Source organism: Cnephaeus nilssonii, assembly GCF_951640355.1.
Source record: "Cnephaeus nilssonii genome assembly, chromosome: 7".
Lineage (NCBI taxonomy): Eukaryota > Metazoa > Chordata > Mammalia > Chiroptera > Vespertilionidae > Cnephaeus > Cnephaeus nilssonii.
In genome coordinates, this window is record NC_137078.1 from 73,111,067 (window position 1) to 73,129,064 (window position 17,998).

At 38.5% G+C, this 17,998-nt stretch overlaps 1 protein-coding gene across 10 annotated transcripts in view; it reads right to left on the reverse strand.

The window, feature by feature from the left end:
• SCMH1 (Scm polycomb group protein homolog 1) overlaps positions 1–17,998 on the reverse strand; it is a 137,053-nt gene that overhangs the window by 24,589 nt on the left and 94,466 nt on the right. For all 10 annotated transcript variants that reach the window (XM_079777391.1, XM_079777390.1, XM_079777386.1 and 7 more), the window contains one exon: positions 3,765–3,997. In XM_079777391.1, the coding sequence (XP_079633517.1) occupies positions 3,765–3,997 (233 nt within the window). The remainder of the gene's footprint in view (positions 1–3,764; positions 3,998–17,998) is intronic.

The following is a 17,998-nucleotide window of genomic DNA, read 5'->3' on the forward strand; positions in this document are numbered from 1 at the left end:
GTCATTCTATACTTATGTACTGCTGTACCCGATTAGCCTGGAGCTCCCTGAGAGTCTGATTTGGAGTACCATTCCTAGCATGATACTTGGCATATAAGTGTCAATACTGTTTTTCAATGAAGCATACAGTATAGAATACCAATGATGGGGGAAGTAATAACGATGATTTGAGAGACGCCTAGCATCTCTCCTATGCTGGTCAGGGCAGCCTTTGGGGGAGAAGGATCTTAGAAGGTTCTTTCCAAGATAAAGTTTTCTAAAAGCCTTTCTGAATGCAAGGAAAACATATTCATCACTGAGGTCCAGAAACCCCTTTTACTAAATGTCATGTAGGGTCACACTGTTGGGAGCTGTATAAACCTGTCTGCCTTCTAGGAGTGTTATTATTTAAAGAGACAGCACCAATGACAGCAAGTATATACTAAAAGATGGCCTTGCCTGTGAAAGGAATCACACAAACACTTATGAAAGCATACGTGGGCTATGAACAACCCCTCATAGTTTTGATATTGCGAAAAGTATAAGTCCAAATAAACCATGAGTTGGGGTAGAAAGGTTCAACTTCACTGAGTTGGTGGTAGAATTTCCTGAGTCCCTGAAGGAACAATCCTGGTAAGTAAGGTGTCCAAATATTGTAGAAGAAACCAGAAAAATGGAGGGCATTATTATTATTTGAGATAGGTGCAATTACATGCATTATATCTATTCATATATTACTCCATCTCCATTTTATGGGGCTCACAGCCTTACTCAAAGTCACAGATGTGGTAACAAATGGAGATGAGATATAAAACTAAGTATGCCTGGTTTCAAAGCCTCTAGTCACAAGACCACTTTGCTTCACAAAGGAATATAAAAGTTATGGGTTGAATGGAAAGGATATACACTTATAGCAGTAGGTAAAAAGGACAGGAAGGGGAATTAGCGAGTCAAATGCCAGGCCATTAAAATACAGGATAAGATGAGAATTACTGCTTTCATGAGGTTTGAAAGAAAGAGGACTCTGGCTACTATATTTGGGACTGCCTGAGGAAACAGAGCAGAGGCAATCATAGTCATAGTCTTTAGCTTCCGAAGGATCTTAAAGGTCATTTAATCAACCTTCCATCGCAGTATTTCTATTTCCTTGTCTCTGAAAACACCCCTTCCATACAGTCATCCAGTCACTGATAAAATACCTCTAATGATAGGGCATCACTACTTCTATTTTGGAATAGATTTAACTAAATATAGACTTTTAGTTAAATTTCCTTTATCCTGAGACAAAACCTGTCTGCTTGAGCTTCTGCTTATTTGGTTCTGATTCTGTCTTTGGAACCTTACAGACAAGTTTTCTCCCTCTTTAATTTGACTGTCCTCAAAATGTCTTCACATAATCAAAAGCACAGCTTCTCTAGCCTTGTAATCCTAGGGTCTTCAGGCTTTCCTCCAAACATGAGAATGAGAAGAGAGTTATGGAGACAAAAATGAATCAGGGCCTGGGGTAGGGGTTAGTGGTAGTAGGTCAGGAGCATTACATGTTATATACAAAGATCAGGATGTGACATCAAGAATTCAAAGCCAATAAGTAAGAAACAATCTCAATTGGAACATCATCACTCAAACCATCCATCCATCCATCCATCCATCCATCCATCCATCCATCCATCCATCCTGCATATACTGAATATCTCTCAAGAGACTGAGATATAAGGCACTATAGGAAAAAGAGAGAAGAAAAAGATTAGGTTCTCACCCTTAAGGAGCTTACATTCTAGAAGGACTGAAGTCAGCTGGAGCTAAGAAACAAACAAACAAAACCCAATCAACTAACAAACAAAACCTAGGGAAGAACTTGTGAGATTGGTGGAGTTCCCAGGAGGACTGGGTATCATCTCCAGAGTGGAAGTCAGGTAGTCTAGTTCAGGAGGAAGCTGCAGAGAAATCCTGAAAGGTAGGGAGGGAGTGGAGAAGGTGATGCCAAAGGAAGCCCTAGAGAAGAAGCTGAGGAACTTTCATATAAGTGGTTTCCGTAGGGAAGATATGCATGAAGAACTGGTCATGCATAGTGAACAATGCTCAGTGAAGCCTGACTCAGGAATCTTTTCCTACACTAAAGGTAAGTGTTATCTCCCTCAAGAAATGCGAGAGTGAATATGTGGTAGGGCAGCAGTGACTTTGAAACTAGAAGTTTTTGTGACCCATCTCTGTTTATTAGCTATGTGACGCTAGAGAAGTCATATCTCTAAGTATCAATTTACTTAACTCTTAAATAACATTAACACTACACATCTCCTAGAGCAGGTGTCCTCAAACTACGGCCCACAGGCCACATGCGGGTGTTTTTGCCGTTTTGTTTTTTTACTTCAAAATAAGATATGTGCAGTGTGCATAGGAATTTGTTCATAGTTTTTTTTAAACTATAGTCTGGCCCTCCAACGGTCTGAGGGACAGTGAACTGGCCCCCTGTTTAAAAAGTTTGAGGACCCCTGTCCTAGAGTTTTGTGAAGAATATGTGATATGTAATGGTATAGAGCCTGATATAGAGCCTGATATGTAGTAGGTATTCAATAATTTTTTTTTTTAAAGAAGGGGCAGGAATAGAAAAAATACATTTACAAAGTCAATTTCCTCTTTTTGTTTACAAGCTTGGGCATCCACTTTGGGTAGGTTAACAATCAGGAGCAGGGCTTCCATCTATGGAAGACAGACCAGAATTCCCTTGAATGTGAGTAACTTTCAAAGTCAAAATTTGTTTGTTATCCATACTATCCTATGTCTAATATAACCTACTCCCAGGTAAATAGCTAAAAAGGGATTACAACTTAGTAAATTCCTCTTAAAAGTATACACAAGGTGAAGAATAGGGCCAGACATACCCCTTTCCAGGAAGGATGGATATGGATGAGTTATCCCTTTATAGTCCTTTACTAGTGGCCCAGTGCACAAAATTTGTGCACGGGGGTGGGGGTGGGGGTGGAGGTGGGCGGATTCCTCAGCCCGGCCTGCACCCTCTCCAATCTGGGACCCCTTGGGGATGTCCGACTGCCGGTAAGTACAACACAGATGAGTAAGAGCCTATAATCTGGTAAATAAAATTATTGGGAGGTACTGTTTTGAGGTATTATTACATATTCCCACACATTCTTTGTTTTCTCTTTTTCCTCTCTCCAAGGTAAGTAGCTGATTCTGCCTTTATTGCTAATGGAGAAAAGATTCAACAGAACATTCTGGATGGTGGCTACCTGGGTGTAGACACAGGTAAACATTTATTGAGCTGTACAATTGAGATTTCTGTATTTTACCTGGACATTTGGCTCTTGTGTTTGCATAAACATAAGCAGTGGCTTCTAACCCATAGGTTAGAATCATTCAGGGACACTTAAAATTTACTGTTGGCTGGATACTCTCCAAATCAGCAAAATCAGAATCTATGGAAATTGAACAGAATCTATGGAAATTGGAACACTAATTTCTGAAGGGGTAGACTTGTTGTTTGGAATATTTTACACACACACACACACACACACACACACACACACACACACACTCCTCAAGTAATTTCCATGAACAGCTATCATTGAAAATCAACACCCAAGGGACCCCGCAGTTGGGGCCTGGTGCTGCCCGCCCCACCTGCGTATGCAAATTTACCCGCCATCTTTGTTGGGTTAATTTGCATATCACTCCTGATTGGCTGGTGGCGTAGAGGAGGTACGGTCAATTTACATGTTTGTCTATTATTAGGTAAGAATCCTTTCTGGAAAAACCACATTTTTACCTACCTTACTGCCAGGTTTGGGACCCCTCTTCTTTGGGAATTTCAAAGGTTCAGCTGACTTGGATGGGGTAGCGATGGGATGGGGAATTAGGGGCTTGGGTGTCCGGCCCCGCTTCTTTCCTGTTTTACGCCCCCTCTGCCCTGGTTGATGCTCCAAGTCAGTTTTGGTGCTGCTGTGGATGCTGGGCTTCTCAGTGTTCACATCAGACGTAGGATAGGGACTCTTTGGAATCACAACTGTAAGATAAAGACTCATTCTATCACCTCTTCCTCCCACCTGTATTCCCATCCCAGCTGGAGGGGGAAAAAAAAGACTTCTTACTTCCACTTGGGTAGTTTTATCCCAAAAAGCTAGTTTCCTGGCATCTGACCTAAATATTAGAAAATCTCAGAAGAGAACTGAAGTTAGATTGGCTAGAATTGAAAGTTTAATTATTTCTGGTATATGCAGTAGAAAAATATTAAAATTTTCTCCCCAAGGCATATAAACAGAACTATAGACTCAGAGACAGAATGCCTACAATCTTTTCTTGCCAAGAATGAAGATTAGAGGTTCAGAAGAGGAAATGATGCCTTCCCCAGGTTACACTGTAAGTTGGGATGAGGACTTATGTTTTGAAAGTAGGCTCTTCAACCAAGTCAGGGATTTTCTACATCAATCTTCTTAATGTTTTAATGTGATTATTATAGTGAGGAGTAGTGAAACACATAGAAATATAATACATCTGATAGCATCTCTTCTTACCTTAAACATTTTTGCTCCATATTACCTTTAAGGCAAAGTCCAAATTCTTTATCCTGATATCCAAGGATAAAGAATTCTGTGACTTTGCCCCTGCCTTGCTCTCCAGTTATGTCTGATGTCACTTCCTGTCAACTGTCCCCATGTTCTAGACCCACTGTTTTCTGAATGCCAAGCCATTTGTATATGTTGAGTTCTCTATTCTTCCTGGTCAGACATACATCAATTTTCAGTTTCCAACACTCACCTCCTTAATAAAGCCTTGTTTGACTGCATCCCAACTAAGTTAGTGCCCCCTCTCCCAAAGCATTCTGTAGACATCTATGTTAGAGTACTTTCAATTTTGCTACAATCATTCATCTTCTCCTTAAATAGATAATTCTTCAAGATATCTAATTCTTCCACAAATATTTCTTGAGCACCTACTATAGGTTATGCGCTGTTCTAAACCCTGGGGATAGAACAATGCACAAAACTTAGTTTCCATCTTACAGAGCTTACCTTCTAGTGGGGGAGACAGAAAATAAACTAATAAATATACACTATATTGTTAGGTAAGTGTTATGATCAAAACTAAAGCAAGGTAATGAGATAGAAGGGTGAGGAAAGTCCTCTCTGAAGAGATGACATTTGTAGAGCTCCCAAAATGAAATAAAGGCAAAGCCTTATGAAGATCTGAGGAAAGAGCTGTACAAGTAGAGAGCATATAACAAGTGCAAAGATTCTGAGATGGGAACATGTTAGCGTGTTTGAGAATTGGAAAGGTCAGTATATAATTGGAACTGAGTGAGCAAAGGGGAGAGAGGAGGGGGAATAGGTTAGAAAGGGAATAGTGATAAGATCATGTGGGACTTTGTAGACTGCAAAAGTGAACCTGAACTTATTCTAAGTATGAAGGAAAGCAACTGGAGGATTCTCAGCACAGGAGTGACAGAATATACTTAGAAGGAACACTGGCTGCTCAGGGAGGGGGTGGGGCAGGATTAGAACTACAGAGACTAGTTAAAAAACTCATTATAGTGAACAAGTAGAAGGTAATGTTTCTTATGTTTCTAGGTAGAATGTAATAGATTATGACAGTGCAGCGTGGCTGATGCAACAACTTGTAAAAGTCAGATAAATTATTGTAAATAACACTGCAGAACTGTAGAAATCATGAAGATTAGATGAACTGGAATTCCAGACCTGGGTGGGAAGGGCTTCTGAGGTATCTGACACTGTTTTCTTTCCTGAGGGCATTTGCCAATTTGGGGCATGAATTTTGGGTCAGGAGCTTGATTGGAGGAAAGAGAAATCAGAGAGGTTGGTGTGACAGATTGGAACTTGAGGAGCTCCATGTGTGCGGCCAATTTTCCCCATGGCACATTTGCTGAGTTCTGAGCCTGTATACTAGAGACATGAAGCAAGGATGAGAGTTTCTAAGATGTAGAATAAAATCTCCCATAATCTCGAGGTTTTAGGAGACAAGGTCCCACTAGAAGGAGGAGCTCTATCTCAAACACAGCTGATTTTCTCTTCAAGATTTTAAAATTTTAAGAAAAGTGAGAGGTCAAAGAACTAAGCTCTAAATTTCTCAAGGGTATGACAAGTTCTTGTAGTTTTTCAGGGATAAGGAGATGGAGATCTATTAAGTTCTCAATCAAGAACCTACAAAGGCCCATATCCAAGGAACAGGGATATTTTCACTGAGTAGAGAACTCTAGGTTGGCTGTTTATATATTTTAGTCAATCTAGAGTTCTATACCCAGTAAAAATATCCTCCAAAACTGAAGGTGAAATAACATTTTCAGACAAATCAAAGCTGAGAGAATTTGTCACCAGCAGACCTAACCTACAAAAAGTAAAAAGGAAATTCTTCAGGCTGAAGGAAAGTAATCCCAGATGGAAGGATAGAACTTCAGGAAGGAATAAAGAGCATAAGAAAGGGTAAATATGTGTGTAGATACAAAAAGACTATTGACTCATTTAATAAGAATTAAATATACATATATACTGTAAATATTATGACAGCAATAGCACAAAGGATGAAAATGGGGGTTCAAGGGATCCAAACTTCGTTAAGAATTTTGCATTATTTTGGGAGTGCTTAGAACACACATTTAAGGTTGACTTTAATAAGTCCAGGATACATATTGGCATAGGGTAACTAATTAAAGACTTATACAAGAATGTATCACTAAAAGCCAAGGAGAGAAATATGGAATAATAAAACATGCTTGATTAATCCAAAAGAAGGTAAGAAAGAAGGAATAAAGAAATGAGAAATAACTTAGACAAAGAGAAAAAAAATGCAAAATGATAGACTTAAATCCAAATAAATAATTACATTAAATACAAGTTGATTAAGTAAAACAATAGGAAAAAATTAACATGCCAAACCAACAAAACTCCAGAACCTAATTATATCTGTTTATAAGAGGACCTTGAAATATAAGGACACTTGAAATATGACACAGGAATATAAAAACAAACAGATGGAAAAATATATACCATGTAAACATTAACCAAAAGAGAGCTCACGTGGCTAAATTGTTACCAGGCAAGATAATCTTTAAGGCAAGAAGTATGATGACTAAAAAGGGGTATTTCATCAAGATAAAATATAGTTACGTGCTGCTTTACAATGGGGATACTTCTGAGAAATGTGTTGTTAGGTGATTTCATTGTTGTGCCGACATCACAGAGGTATTTACACAGACCTAAATGTTATGGCCTAGTACACACCTAGGCTATATGGTATAGCCTATTGCTCCTAGGCTACAAGTCTGTAAGTAACTGTAACACAATGATATTTGTATATCTAAACATATCTAAAAAATGAGTAATACATGAGTAATGCACTGTGTTATGATGTTACGAAGGCTATGACATCACTAGGTGACAGGAATTTTTCAGCTCCATTATAACCTTATGGGACCACCTTTGTATATGCAATCTGTTGTTGGTTTAAAACATCATCATGCAGCTCGTGACTGTAGTCAATTCAGAAGAAAGTTATAATAACCCTAAATTTCTATGTACATAATAACACAAAATATATAAAGCAAAAGTTTAGAGAACTAAAAAGAGAAATAGAAAATTCCCTAATTATGATTTGGAGATTTTAACCTCTCAGTATCTGATAGGTCAAGAAATTGAAAAAAAAAATCGATAAGGATAGAAAAGATTTGAATAATACAATTAACCAACTAATAATATAAATAACTAAATAACCAATCAACCAGACACATATAGGATACTATACCCAATAAATGTAAAATATACATTCTTTTCATTGCTTATGGAATACGTGGGGCAAAAAAGCAATCCTCAATAAAGTTCAAAGAATTGAAATAATACAGAATATGTTCTCTAATCACAATGAAAATTAAATAGAAATCAAAACCAGAAAATTAATAAGGAAAGCCCCAAATGCTAAGAAATTAATAGACATATATTTTTAAATAACTCATATATCCAATAAATTAAAATGTCAAAAAAATTTTGGAACTTAAAATTCATAAACATATGACAGATCCAAATGTGTGAGATTTACTGAAGGCAGTGCTCAGAAATAATTTTATAGCTTTAAATGTTTACATTAGAAGAGAAGAAAGGTTAAATATCAATGATCTAATATTCTATTTCAAAACTAGAAAAAGAATAGCAAATTAAATTTAAAAAAACTAAATATAAGAAATAAGTCAATGAAGAGTGAATAAGCCAATGAAAAAAGAAAGCAGACATATAATAAAGAAAATTTAAAAAGTCAAAGGTTGGTTCTTTGAAGTTATAATCCTTCAAGAAACCTGATTAAGAAATAAAGAAAACACAATCACCCTAGCTGGTTTGGCTCAGTGGATAGAGCATCGGCTTTCGGACTGAAGAATCCCGGGTTCAGTTCTGGTCAGGGGCACATGCCCAGGTTGTGGGCTCGATCCCATAGGAGGCAGTCAATTGCAGATTCTCTCTCATCATTGATGTTTCTATCTCTCTCTCCTCTCCCTTCCTCTCTGAAATCAATAAAAATATATGGGGAAAATAAAAGAAAACACAATCTATGAACTTCAAGAATAAAAGAGATCCTTCAGACATTAAGAAAATAAATAAATAAATTTTATAAATACATTTGAAATTTTATATTAAATGGCCAACTTCCTTGAAAAAATACAACTAATACCAAAACCAGGTTAAGACAACACAAAGAAAGAGAATTACAGGCCAATATCCCTCATGAGCATAGATGTCAAAATCCTCAACAAAATTCTAGCAAATCGGATCCAGCATTACATCAGAAAGATCATACACCATGACCAAGTAGGATTTATCCCAGGGATGCAAGGATGGTACAATATCTGCAAATCAATAAACGTGATACATCATATAAACAAATTGAGATAAAAATCACAGTCATATCAATTGATGCAGAAAAAGCATTTGACAAAATCCAAAACCCTTTCTTGATAAAAATCCTCAGCAAAGTGGGAATAAAAGGATCATACCTCAACATAATAAAAGACATATATGATAAACCCACAGCCAACATCATACTCAATAGGCAAAAACTAAAACCATTTCCCCTAAGAACAGGAACAAGACAGGGATGCCCACTCTCACCACTCCTGTTCAACATAGTACTGGAAGCGCTAACAATAAGAAATAAGAAATTAGAAGAAGAAATAAAAGGTATCCAAATTGGAAAAGAAGATGTAAAGCTGTCATTATTCACAGATGACATGATACTGTACATAGAAAACCCTAAAGACTCCATCAAAAAATTATCACTTAATAAATGAATTCGGCAATGTAGCAGGATAAAAAATTAGCACCAAGAAATCTGTGGCGTTTTTATACAATAGTGAACTTACAGAAAGAGAGATTAAAAAAAAATCTCATTTACCATTGCACCAAAAAAATTAAGATACCTAGGAATAAACTTAACGAAGGAGGTAAAAGACCTGTACGCAGAAAATGACAGGACATTTATAAAAGAGACAGAGGAAGACATAAACAGATGGAAGAACATACCGTGTTCATGGATTGGCCGAATCCACATCATTAAAATGTCCATACTACCCAAAGCAATCTATAAATTCAATACACTCCCCATTAAAATACCAACGGCATATTTCACAGACCTAGAATGAACTCTCCCAAAATTCATCTGGAATAAAAAAAGACTCCAAATAGCTGCAGCAATCCTGAGAAATAAGAACAAAGTAGGAGGGATCTCAATACCAGATATCAAGTTGTAATTACAAAGCCACTGTTCTCCAAACTGCCTGGTACTGGCACAAGAACAGACATATAGACCAATGAAATAGAACAGAGAACCCAGAAATCGACCCAAACCACTATGCTCAATTAATATTTGACAAAGGAGGCAAGAGCATACAATGGAGTTAAGACCGTCTCTTTAATAAATGGTGTTGGGAAAATTGGACAGATACATGCAAAAAAATGAAACTAAACCACCAACTTACACCATACACAAAAATAAACTCAAAATGGATAAAGGACTTAAATGTAAGATAGGAAACCATAAAAATCTTAGAAGAATCCACAGGCAGCAAAATCTCAGACATATGCCAAAGCAACATCTTCACTGATACAGCTCCTAGGGCAATGAAAACTAAAGAGAAAATAAACAAATGGGACTACATCAAAATAAAAAAACTTCTGCACAGTGAAAGAAACCATCAACAAAACAACAAGAAAGCCCACTGCATGGGAGAACATATTTGCCAAGGTTATCTCTGATAAGGGTTTAATCTCCAACATTTACAGGGAACTCATACAACTTAAGAAAAGGAAGATAACCCAATCAAAAAAAATGGGCAATGGACCTAGATAGATACTTTTCGAAAGAGGACATAAGGAAGGCCAAGAGACATATGAAAACATGCTCAGTCACTAATCATCTGAGAGATGCAAATTAAAACAACAATGAGGTACCATCTCACACCTGTCAGAATGACTATCATCAACAAATCAACAAATAACAAGTGCTGGCAAGGATGCGGAGAAAAAGGAACCCTCATGCACTGCTAGTGGGAATGCAGACTGCTGTAGCCACTGTGGAGAACAGTATGGAGTTTCCTCAAAAAACTAAAAATGGAACTCCCATTTGACCCAGTGATCCCACTTCTAGGAATATATCCCAAGAAACTAGAAACACCAATCAGAAAGGATACATGCATCCCTATGTTCACAGAAGCACAATTTACAATAGCTAAGATTTGGAAACAGCCTAAGTGCCTATCAGTAGATGAGTGGATTAAAAAACTGTGGTGCATCTATACAATGGAATACTACGCTGCTGTAAAAAGGAAGGAACTCCTACCATTTGCAACTGCATGGATGGACCTGGAGAGCATTATGCTAAGCAAAATAAGTCAGTCAGAGAAAGATAAATATCACATGATCTCACTCATTTGTGGAATATGATGAACAATATAAACTGATGAACAAAAATGGATTCAGAGACAGAGAAGCATCAATCAGACCGTCAAACCTTAGAGGGAAGGTAGGGGAGGGTGGGGGTAAGATAAACCAAAGGACTTGTATGCATGCATATAAGCCTAACCAATGGACACAGACAACAGGGGGGTGAGGGCATGAGCGTGGGGAGGGGGGGTGAGGGTGGGGGGACAATGGGAGGATAAGGACACATATGTAATACCTTAATCAATAAAGAAAAAATACAACTAACTAAATGAACATAAAACACAGAATATGAAAAGCTCTATAAATAATTTAAAAGTTGAAATTGCAATTAAAACCTTTCTGCATATAAAATCCCAGGCACAGATTGCTTCACTGGTGAATTCTAGCAAACGTTTAAAGAAGAAATCTTAATAAATTGTACAAAACCTCTTTAGACAGAGGAAGAGGTAACGCTACCCAATTCATTTTATGAGGCCAACTTAACCCTGGGTACCAAAACATGATAAAGATATTACAAGAAAATAAAACTTACAGACTAATATTCTCATGATCATAGATTAAAAATCCTTAACAAAATATTAGCAACTCAAATACAGCAATATATTAAAGGACAACATATCATGACTAAGTGGGGTTTATCCCAGGAATACAAAGGTGTTTAATAATAGAAAAAAATGAACTCACTACAGTAACAAAATAAAGAAGAAAACATATATATCTCAATAAATGCCGAAAAGCTTTTGACAAAATTCAACATCCATTTATGATAAAAATTATCAGCAAACTAGGAATATAAGGAAATTTCTTTATAGAAAAGGGCATCTATAAAAAAAAAACTACAACCAAGAGCAAAGTTAATGGTGAAATATTGAAGACTTTCTTTACTGAATTATGGAACAACAACAACAGCAAAATACCCACTATCACCACTTCTATTCAACATAATAAGAAAAAGAAATAAAAGCTACAAATGTAGTATTTGCACATAAAAATATTTTTTACATAAACTGCATCCCCTCCCATCTATAAAATCTATTACATTAAAAAATTAAAATTTGAAAGGTCATGAAATACAATTCAATATACAAAAATCTAAGTATTTCATCTTGATATTATTATAAACAGGGTTTTTCCTTCCATCACACCCTTTAACTGGCTATTATTATTTGTGTATATGACAGCTATTGAGTTGTGCATGCTAGCTATATATCTTATTACATTGCTAAATTCTTTTACTGTTCAAGCTAGCTTTATCACAGATTCTCTAGAGATATATAATTTGAGCCATATCTGAATACTTCATTAAAATTTTCTAGTGGTCACATTTAAAAAAGTAAAAAAAAAACATAAAAAATTAATTTTAATAGTATCTTTTATTTAATTCATAATTATCTCTAGTCCTTACCTATAAGATCATAAGAATCTGTCTAAAACACAAACACAATAATGTCACTCCGTTGGTTAAAACACTTCAATGATTTCTTTCTGGTAAGTCCCTCTGAACAGGCACTGCTTATTATATTATCTTATCTGACTATATGCCCTGTGTTTCGGATTTCAGAATCATTTTTTTCCTTAGCTTGTATCTTTTACTTGATAGTCTAGGCATCCTTCAGCAAATCTGTAAAAGCCTTCCCCAACTTTCCCTCTTTTCACCTATTCAATTTGTATGGTATTATTTTGAACTTTATTTCTGGGGTAACTCTTTTTAAAAAAATATTTTTATTGATTTTAGAGAGGAAAGGAGAGGGATAGAGATAGAAACATCAATGATGAGAGAGAATCATTGATAAGCTACCTCCTGCACGCCCCCTACTGGGGATCGAGCCCGCAACCCAGGCATGTGCCCTTGGCTGGAATCTAACCTGGGACCCTTCAGTCCACAGGCTGACGCTCTATCCACTGAGCCAAACTGGCTAGGGCTGGGTAACTCTTAATAAAGATAATCTAATAATTACTCCTCAATATTAATGTGGAGTTAAAAAAATTAATACTTCTTTGTTTTGATGCCATTGTGGGTTAGCTCTTGCCAAGTCAGTTAAGATGAGAATATTATTTTATTTTATTTATGTTATTCTAATATATAAAAAGCCAGGGGCCATCACGACCAAAACAACCGGACAGATGACCGAACACAGGCTGCGTGGGGTGACCAGGCCGGCAGGGGAGGAGGGCAGTTGGGGGCGACCAGGCTGGCGGGGGGGGGGGCAGTTGGGGGCGACCAGGCAGGCAGGGGGGGGGGGCAGTTAGGGGCGATCAGGCCAGCAGGCAGAGGCAGTTAGGGGCAATCAGGCTGGCAGGGGGGGCAGTTAGGGGCGATCAGGCAGGCAGGCAGGCAGGCAGGCGAGCGGTTAGGAGCCAGCAGTCCCGGATTGTGAGAGGGATGTCCGACTGCCAGTTTAGGCCCAATCCCTGGGAATGGGCCTAAACTGGCAGTCGGACATCCCCTGAGGGGTCCCGGATTGGAGAGGGTGCAGGCTGGGCTGAGGGGACCCGCCCCCCGTGCACGAATTTCGTGCACTGGGCCTCTAGTGTTAACATAATTCTAAACACACACACACACACACAAGAAAAAAGTGTGGTGATGCACTGTCACTAAAAAGTACAAGTAGCCAAAAAGAGGTGCCATAAGCCCCTATCCAAATAGACTTCCAGGTGTTATAAAGCAAAGACAGACTACCAGTAGCTATACAGGAATGTAACAAAGGACAGAGAAACTTGCACATACTCAAAATATCCTGAGGTGAGGCAGGGGGTCCTACCCAGTGCCCCTAGATGGCTTTTCCTATTCCTTTTATTTCCATGAAAATTAAATTTCCTAGGAATATCTCAATTGGCATAGTTGGTTGTACACCCACATATACAGGTGGCCTTACTCAATTATGAAAGCCTTTCTCTGTGAGAGCTATAGTATTATATTTTCTATGGCTGAACAGCTGGTAGTGACTGGCCTAGAAAACTGACTGACTTCTCTTGTCCAGATGTGCTATCTTCCACTCTTAATTCTTCTCATTCTACTTTCAATACACATTTCAAACTCATCCCAATCCTGCCAGGTAAAAAAGGGCCCTGGAGTTTCTGGTAGATTTCACTATGCATTTCCAAAATCACTGATGGCAACTCTTCCCATGAGAATCACGTTTCACAATTCTCAAAGTACTTTAACATTCAATATCTTAATCAATATTCCTCACAATTATCTTAGACTTATTTACCTAATGGTTATCTCTAAACTTTCTTTGAGGCATAGAAAAGTGAAGTGTTACAGTAGAAAGAACATGAATTCTGAAGTCAGAAACCCATGCAGCTGGGTTCAGGTCCTTGAAAATCACTTAACTTCTTTGAATTATGGGTTATTATCCTATCTAATAAAAGAGTAATATGCAAATTGACCATCACTCCAACACACAAGACGGCCGCCCCCATGTGGACACAAGATGGCTGGCAGGGGAGGGCAGTTGTGGGTGATCAGGCCAGGATGGGAGGGCAGTTGGGAGGGACCAGGCCTGCAGGAGAGGGCAGTTGGGGGAAACCAGGTAGGCAGGGGAGAGCAGTTAGGGGTGACCAGGCTGGCAGGGGAGGGCAGTTGGGGGGTACCTAGGCCTGCAGGGGAGGGCAGTTGGGGGTGACCAGGCTGACAGGTGAGGGCAGTTAGGGGTGACTGGGCCAGCAGGGGAGGGCAGTTAGGGGCAATTGGGTCAGCAGGGTAGCAGTTAGGCATCGATCAGGCTGGCAGGAGAGTGGTTAGGGGGTGATCAGGCTGGTAGGCAGAAGCAGTTAAGGGCAATCAGGCAGGCAGGCAGGCGAGCGGTTGGGAGCTAGCAGTCCTGGATTGTGAGAGGGATGTCCGACTGCCCAATTAGGCCTGATCCCACTGAGATCAGGCCTAATTGGGCAGTTGGACATTCCTCGAGGGGTCCCAGATTGGAGAGTGTGCAGGCTGGGCTGAGGGACACCCCCTCAACCCCGTGCACGAATTTCGTGCACTGGGCCTCTAGTGATGTTTAATATATTTTATGACCTACATTCTTTTCCATGGAAAGTTCTAGTAAGACTAGCTGTACAGTATACTGCAATTACTTACTATGTGAATGTAACTGAATTCATACCTAAGGAAGGCTTCCATGTTTCTATAGATCAGGTGCTATATAATTGCTACTGATTTGAATAAAGAAAAGTTATGGGGAAAGAGGGAGGATCCTCTTATTTGATGAAACCTTTTACTGAGGAAAATACTTGGTTTATCACTACCTGGGTATTATGATAAAAGATAAATTATAAAAGCACTTTCCAAATCTTATGAATTACCATTCCTACCCCTAAGTAGCAAAATACAAAAACTACCAGAAAATCCCCTTACCTAACATGGCCATTATGTCCAGAAGTTCAACTTGTGCTGAGACTAAATAAGGGGTAACATTAAGCATGTACTGTGACCACTGAGAATATAAACATAGAAAAAAATACAACACTTATCTTCAACAGTTAGGTCACAGTATAATTCCCTTCTAAGGGAAGTGAGAGTGCCTCTCCATTCTACACTAGTTAGGCCATCACTGATGTGTAGAGTTCACTCTAGGCACAACACTGTAAATTGAAATGGATCAAGAAGAGAGTCCAAGCTGATGAGCTTATAAACTATCCAATCTCAGAAATATCTAAAGAAAAAAAATATTTGGAGAAACAAGAGTATCAAGAGCTATCTGAAAAGGTTTCATATGAAACAAGAAACAAATTTGAGACCTGGTTGGGTGTTTTCCTGAGCACTAAAAGTTTGCCGGTTAGATTCCAGGTCAGGACACATGCCTGGGTTGCCAGCTCCATCCCCAGTAGGGGGCATACAGGAGGTAGTGGATCAATGTTTCACTTTCAAATCTATGTTTCTCTTTCTTTCTCTCCTTTCCTCTCTAACAATCAATAAAAAATCAAAAGAGCTCTAGATGGTTTGGCTCAGTAGATAGAGCATCGGCCTGAGGACTGAAGGGTCCTGGGTTTGATTCCAGTCAAGGGCACATGCCCAGGTGGTGGGCTTAATCCCCAGTGGGGAGTGTGCAGGAGGCAGCTGATCAATGATTCTCTCTCTCTCCTTTCCTTTCAATAAAAATATATTTTTTAAAAAAAGAGAAAAAAAACAAAAACAAAATTCGCCAATGGAAAGATACTGGGGGAAAGCAGATTTCAGCTCAAAATAAAAAAAGAAAGAGAACATTTTTAGCCATTAATGTTATCATAAGCAGAAGGAAGGTGCTCTTTGAGAGGTTATAATCTCCCTGGCTCTGGAAGAATTTGAGGGATAGATGAGTTTTTTTAGGGGATGGTCTTAAGGTGAGTCCTGAGTCAGGTGGGAGGTTGAATTTGATGACTTCTGAACCCAAGATTCAAACTTTCTATGGCTTTTTACCTTCCTGACATCTCATATTTAATATTAAGACAACTGGCTGAATCTTAACCAAAATAACTTCTAGATGGGATATAACATAGTAAAGGGTGACACTGAAATCTTTACATATTGGGAAGATGTTAAGCTCATGTTGGTAAATAGAAGTTTTTCAAAATTCTAATTTGTGCCTGAAACTTTAAATTTACCATTCACAACAAATGTTTATAGGCTGTCTTCCTTGAAGTGCCCAGCTCACTTAATTTTGGAGAAAGTGTCTGCCAAATATCCAAGTCAGTTGTTTATTTTAAGTAAAGATGATGTTCCATGAAAAAAAGTGGCACTTCAGCTTGCAACTCAAACAATCAATAGTGGGGATTGCCAGAGGGAAGGGGGTGGGGGTGAAGGGGGTCCTAATATATGGTGACAGAGAATATTTAATTTTGGGTGGTGGGCACACGGTGCAATATACAGATCTTATAAAACAGAAACCCACAACTGAAACCTGTAATTCCACCCCAATAAATTTAATAAATGTATTTTAAAAAATAATCAAACAAGTTCTTTTTCTGAGACAACCATTACACTTGGATATGTTAAAGATAAAACTGAACTCACAGAATCCCCTAAATTCCAGTTCATCTAATAAAGCATGGGTTGCCTTCTGCTCCTATCTTTCCAAAGAACACATAGCTAAAGCTAGGATTTGAATCTGGATCTTTTAGTCTCCAAAGTCCATGCTCTTTCCACTATATTACCCTGAAAGCAATTACAAAACAGGAACATATCCTCGAGTAAAGAAAGGAAGATAAAGAGCCAAACATGCCTAATTATAATAATGAAGGACATCAGGGTACTGCTGATTTCTAGGTTTCTCCAATAATCCTTAGTTAGGAATCTTAGTTGCCGAAAAGAATTCTTTATCAGATCTCCTCTGCAGCAAGAATACTATATATGGAACTGGAAACAGATTCATCAAATGTAAGTAAGCCCAGCTTGTGTGTGTGTGTATCTGTATCTGCATGACATAGAACCATGTCATAAACCATGTAAAAGAAAAAAAGAACAAGGGAAATCCATTTAGTTTATCAGTTTCTGGACTGGGGTCTTGTTTTCATTCACAGCGGTGTATCATTGGTCTTGGCATAGTAATTTAGAGGATGTGTTCTTTATTAGCTTTGCTCAACTTGGCTGGGTTCAGCTATGTGCTGCCAGCTGGGCTGATGCCAAGGCTGAAACTCCATTCCCCTAAATTCCAGTTCATCTAATAAAGCATGGGCTGCCTTCTGCTCCTATCTAACTCAGTTAACACTTGCAGTTCTCTACATCTAGCTCCTTCTTTCCCTCTTGACCCTTATTCATACGGCATGAATAGAGCACCTCTGCAATTATAAAGACATTTCACGTTTTCCTGGGGTTTTCTTAGGCTGATAAATCTATACAGACTGGAGAAAAACAGAAGGATAATAAAATCATGCATGATGGGACCATAAGCCAACTTCAAAAACCTCAAATTACTGAAACTCAAAGGGGTGACTGACTAGCTGTCTAGGGCAATAGCTAAGAGGATTCAAGCAATTTTAGCAAGTGGAGGGCTATGTCTTCTCAGATGCCTAAGCTACTCAGGGAGGTGGCATGAAAGCACATTGTGAGGAAGCACCTGCTAGTCAGCCACAGTCAAATGAACACAGTC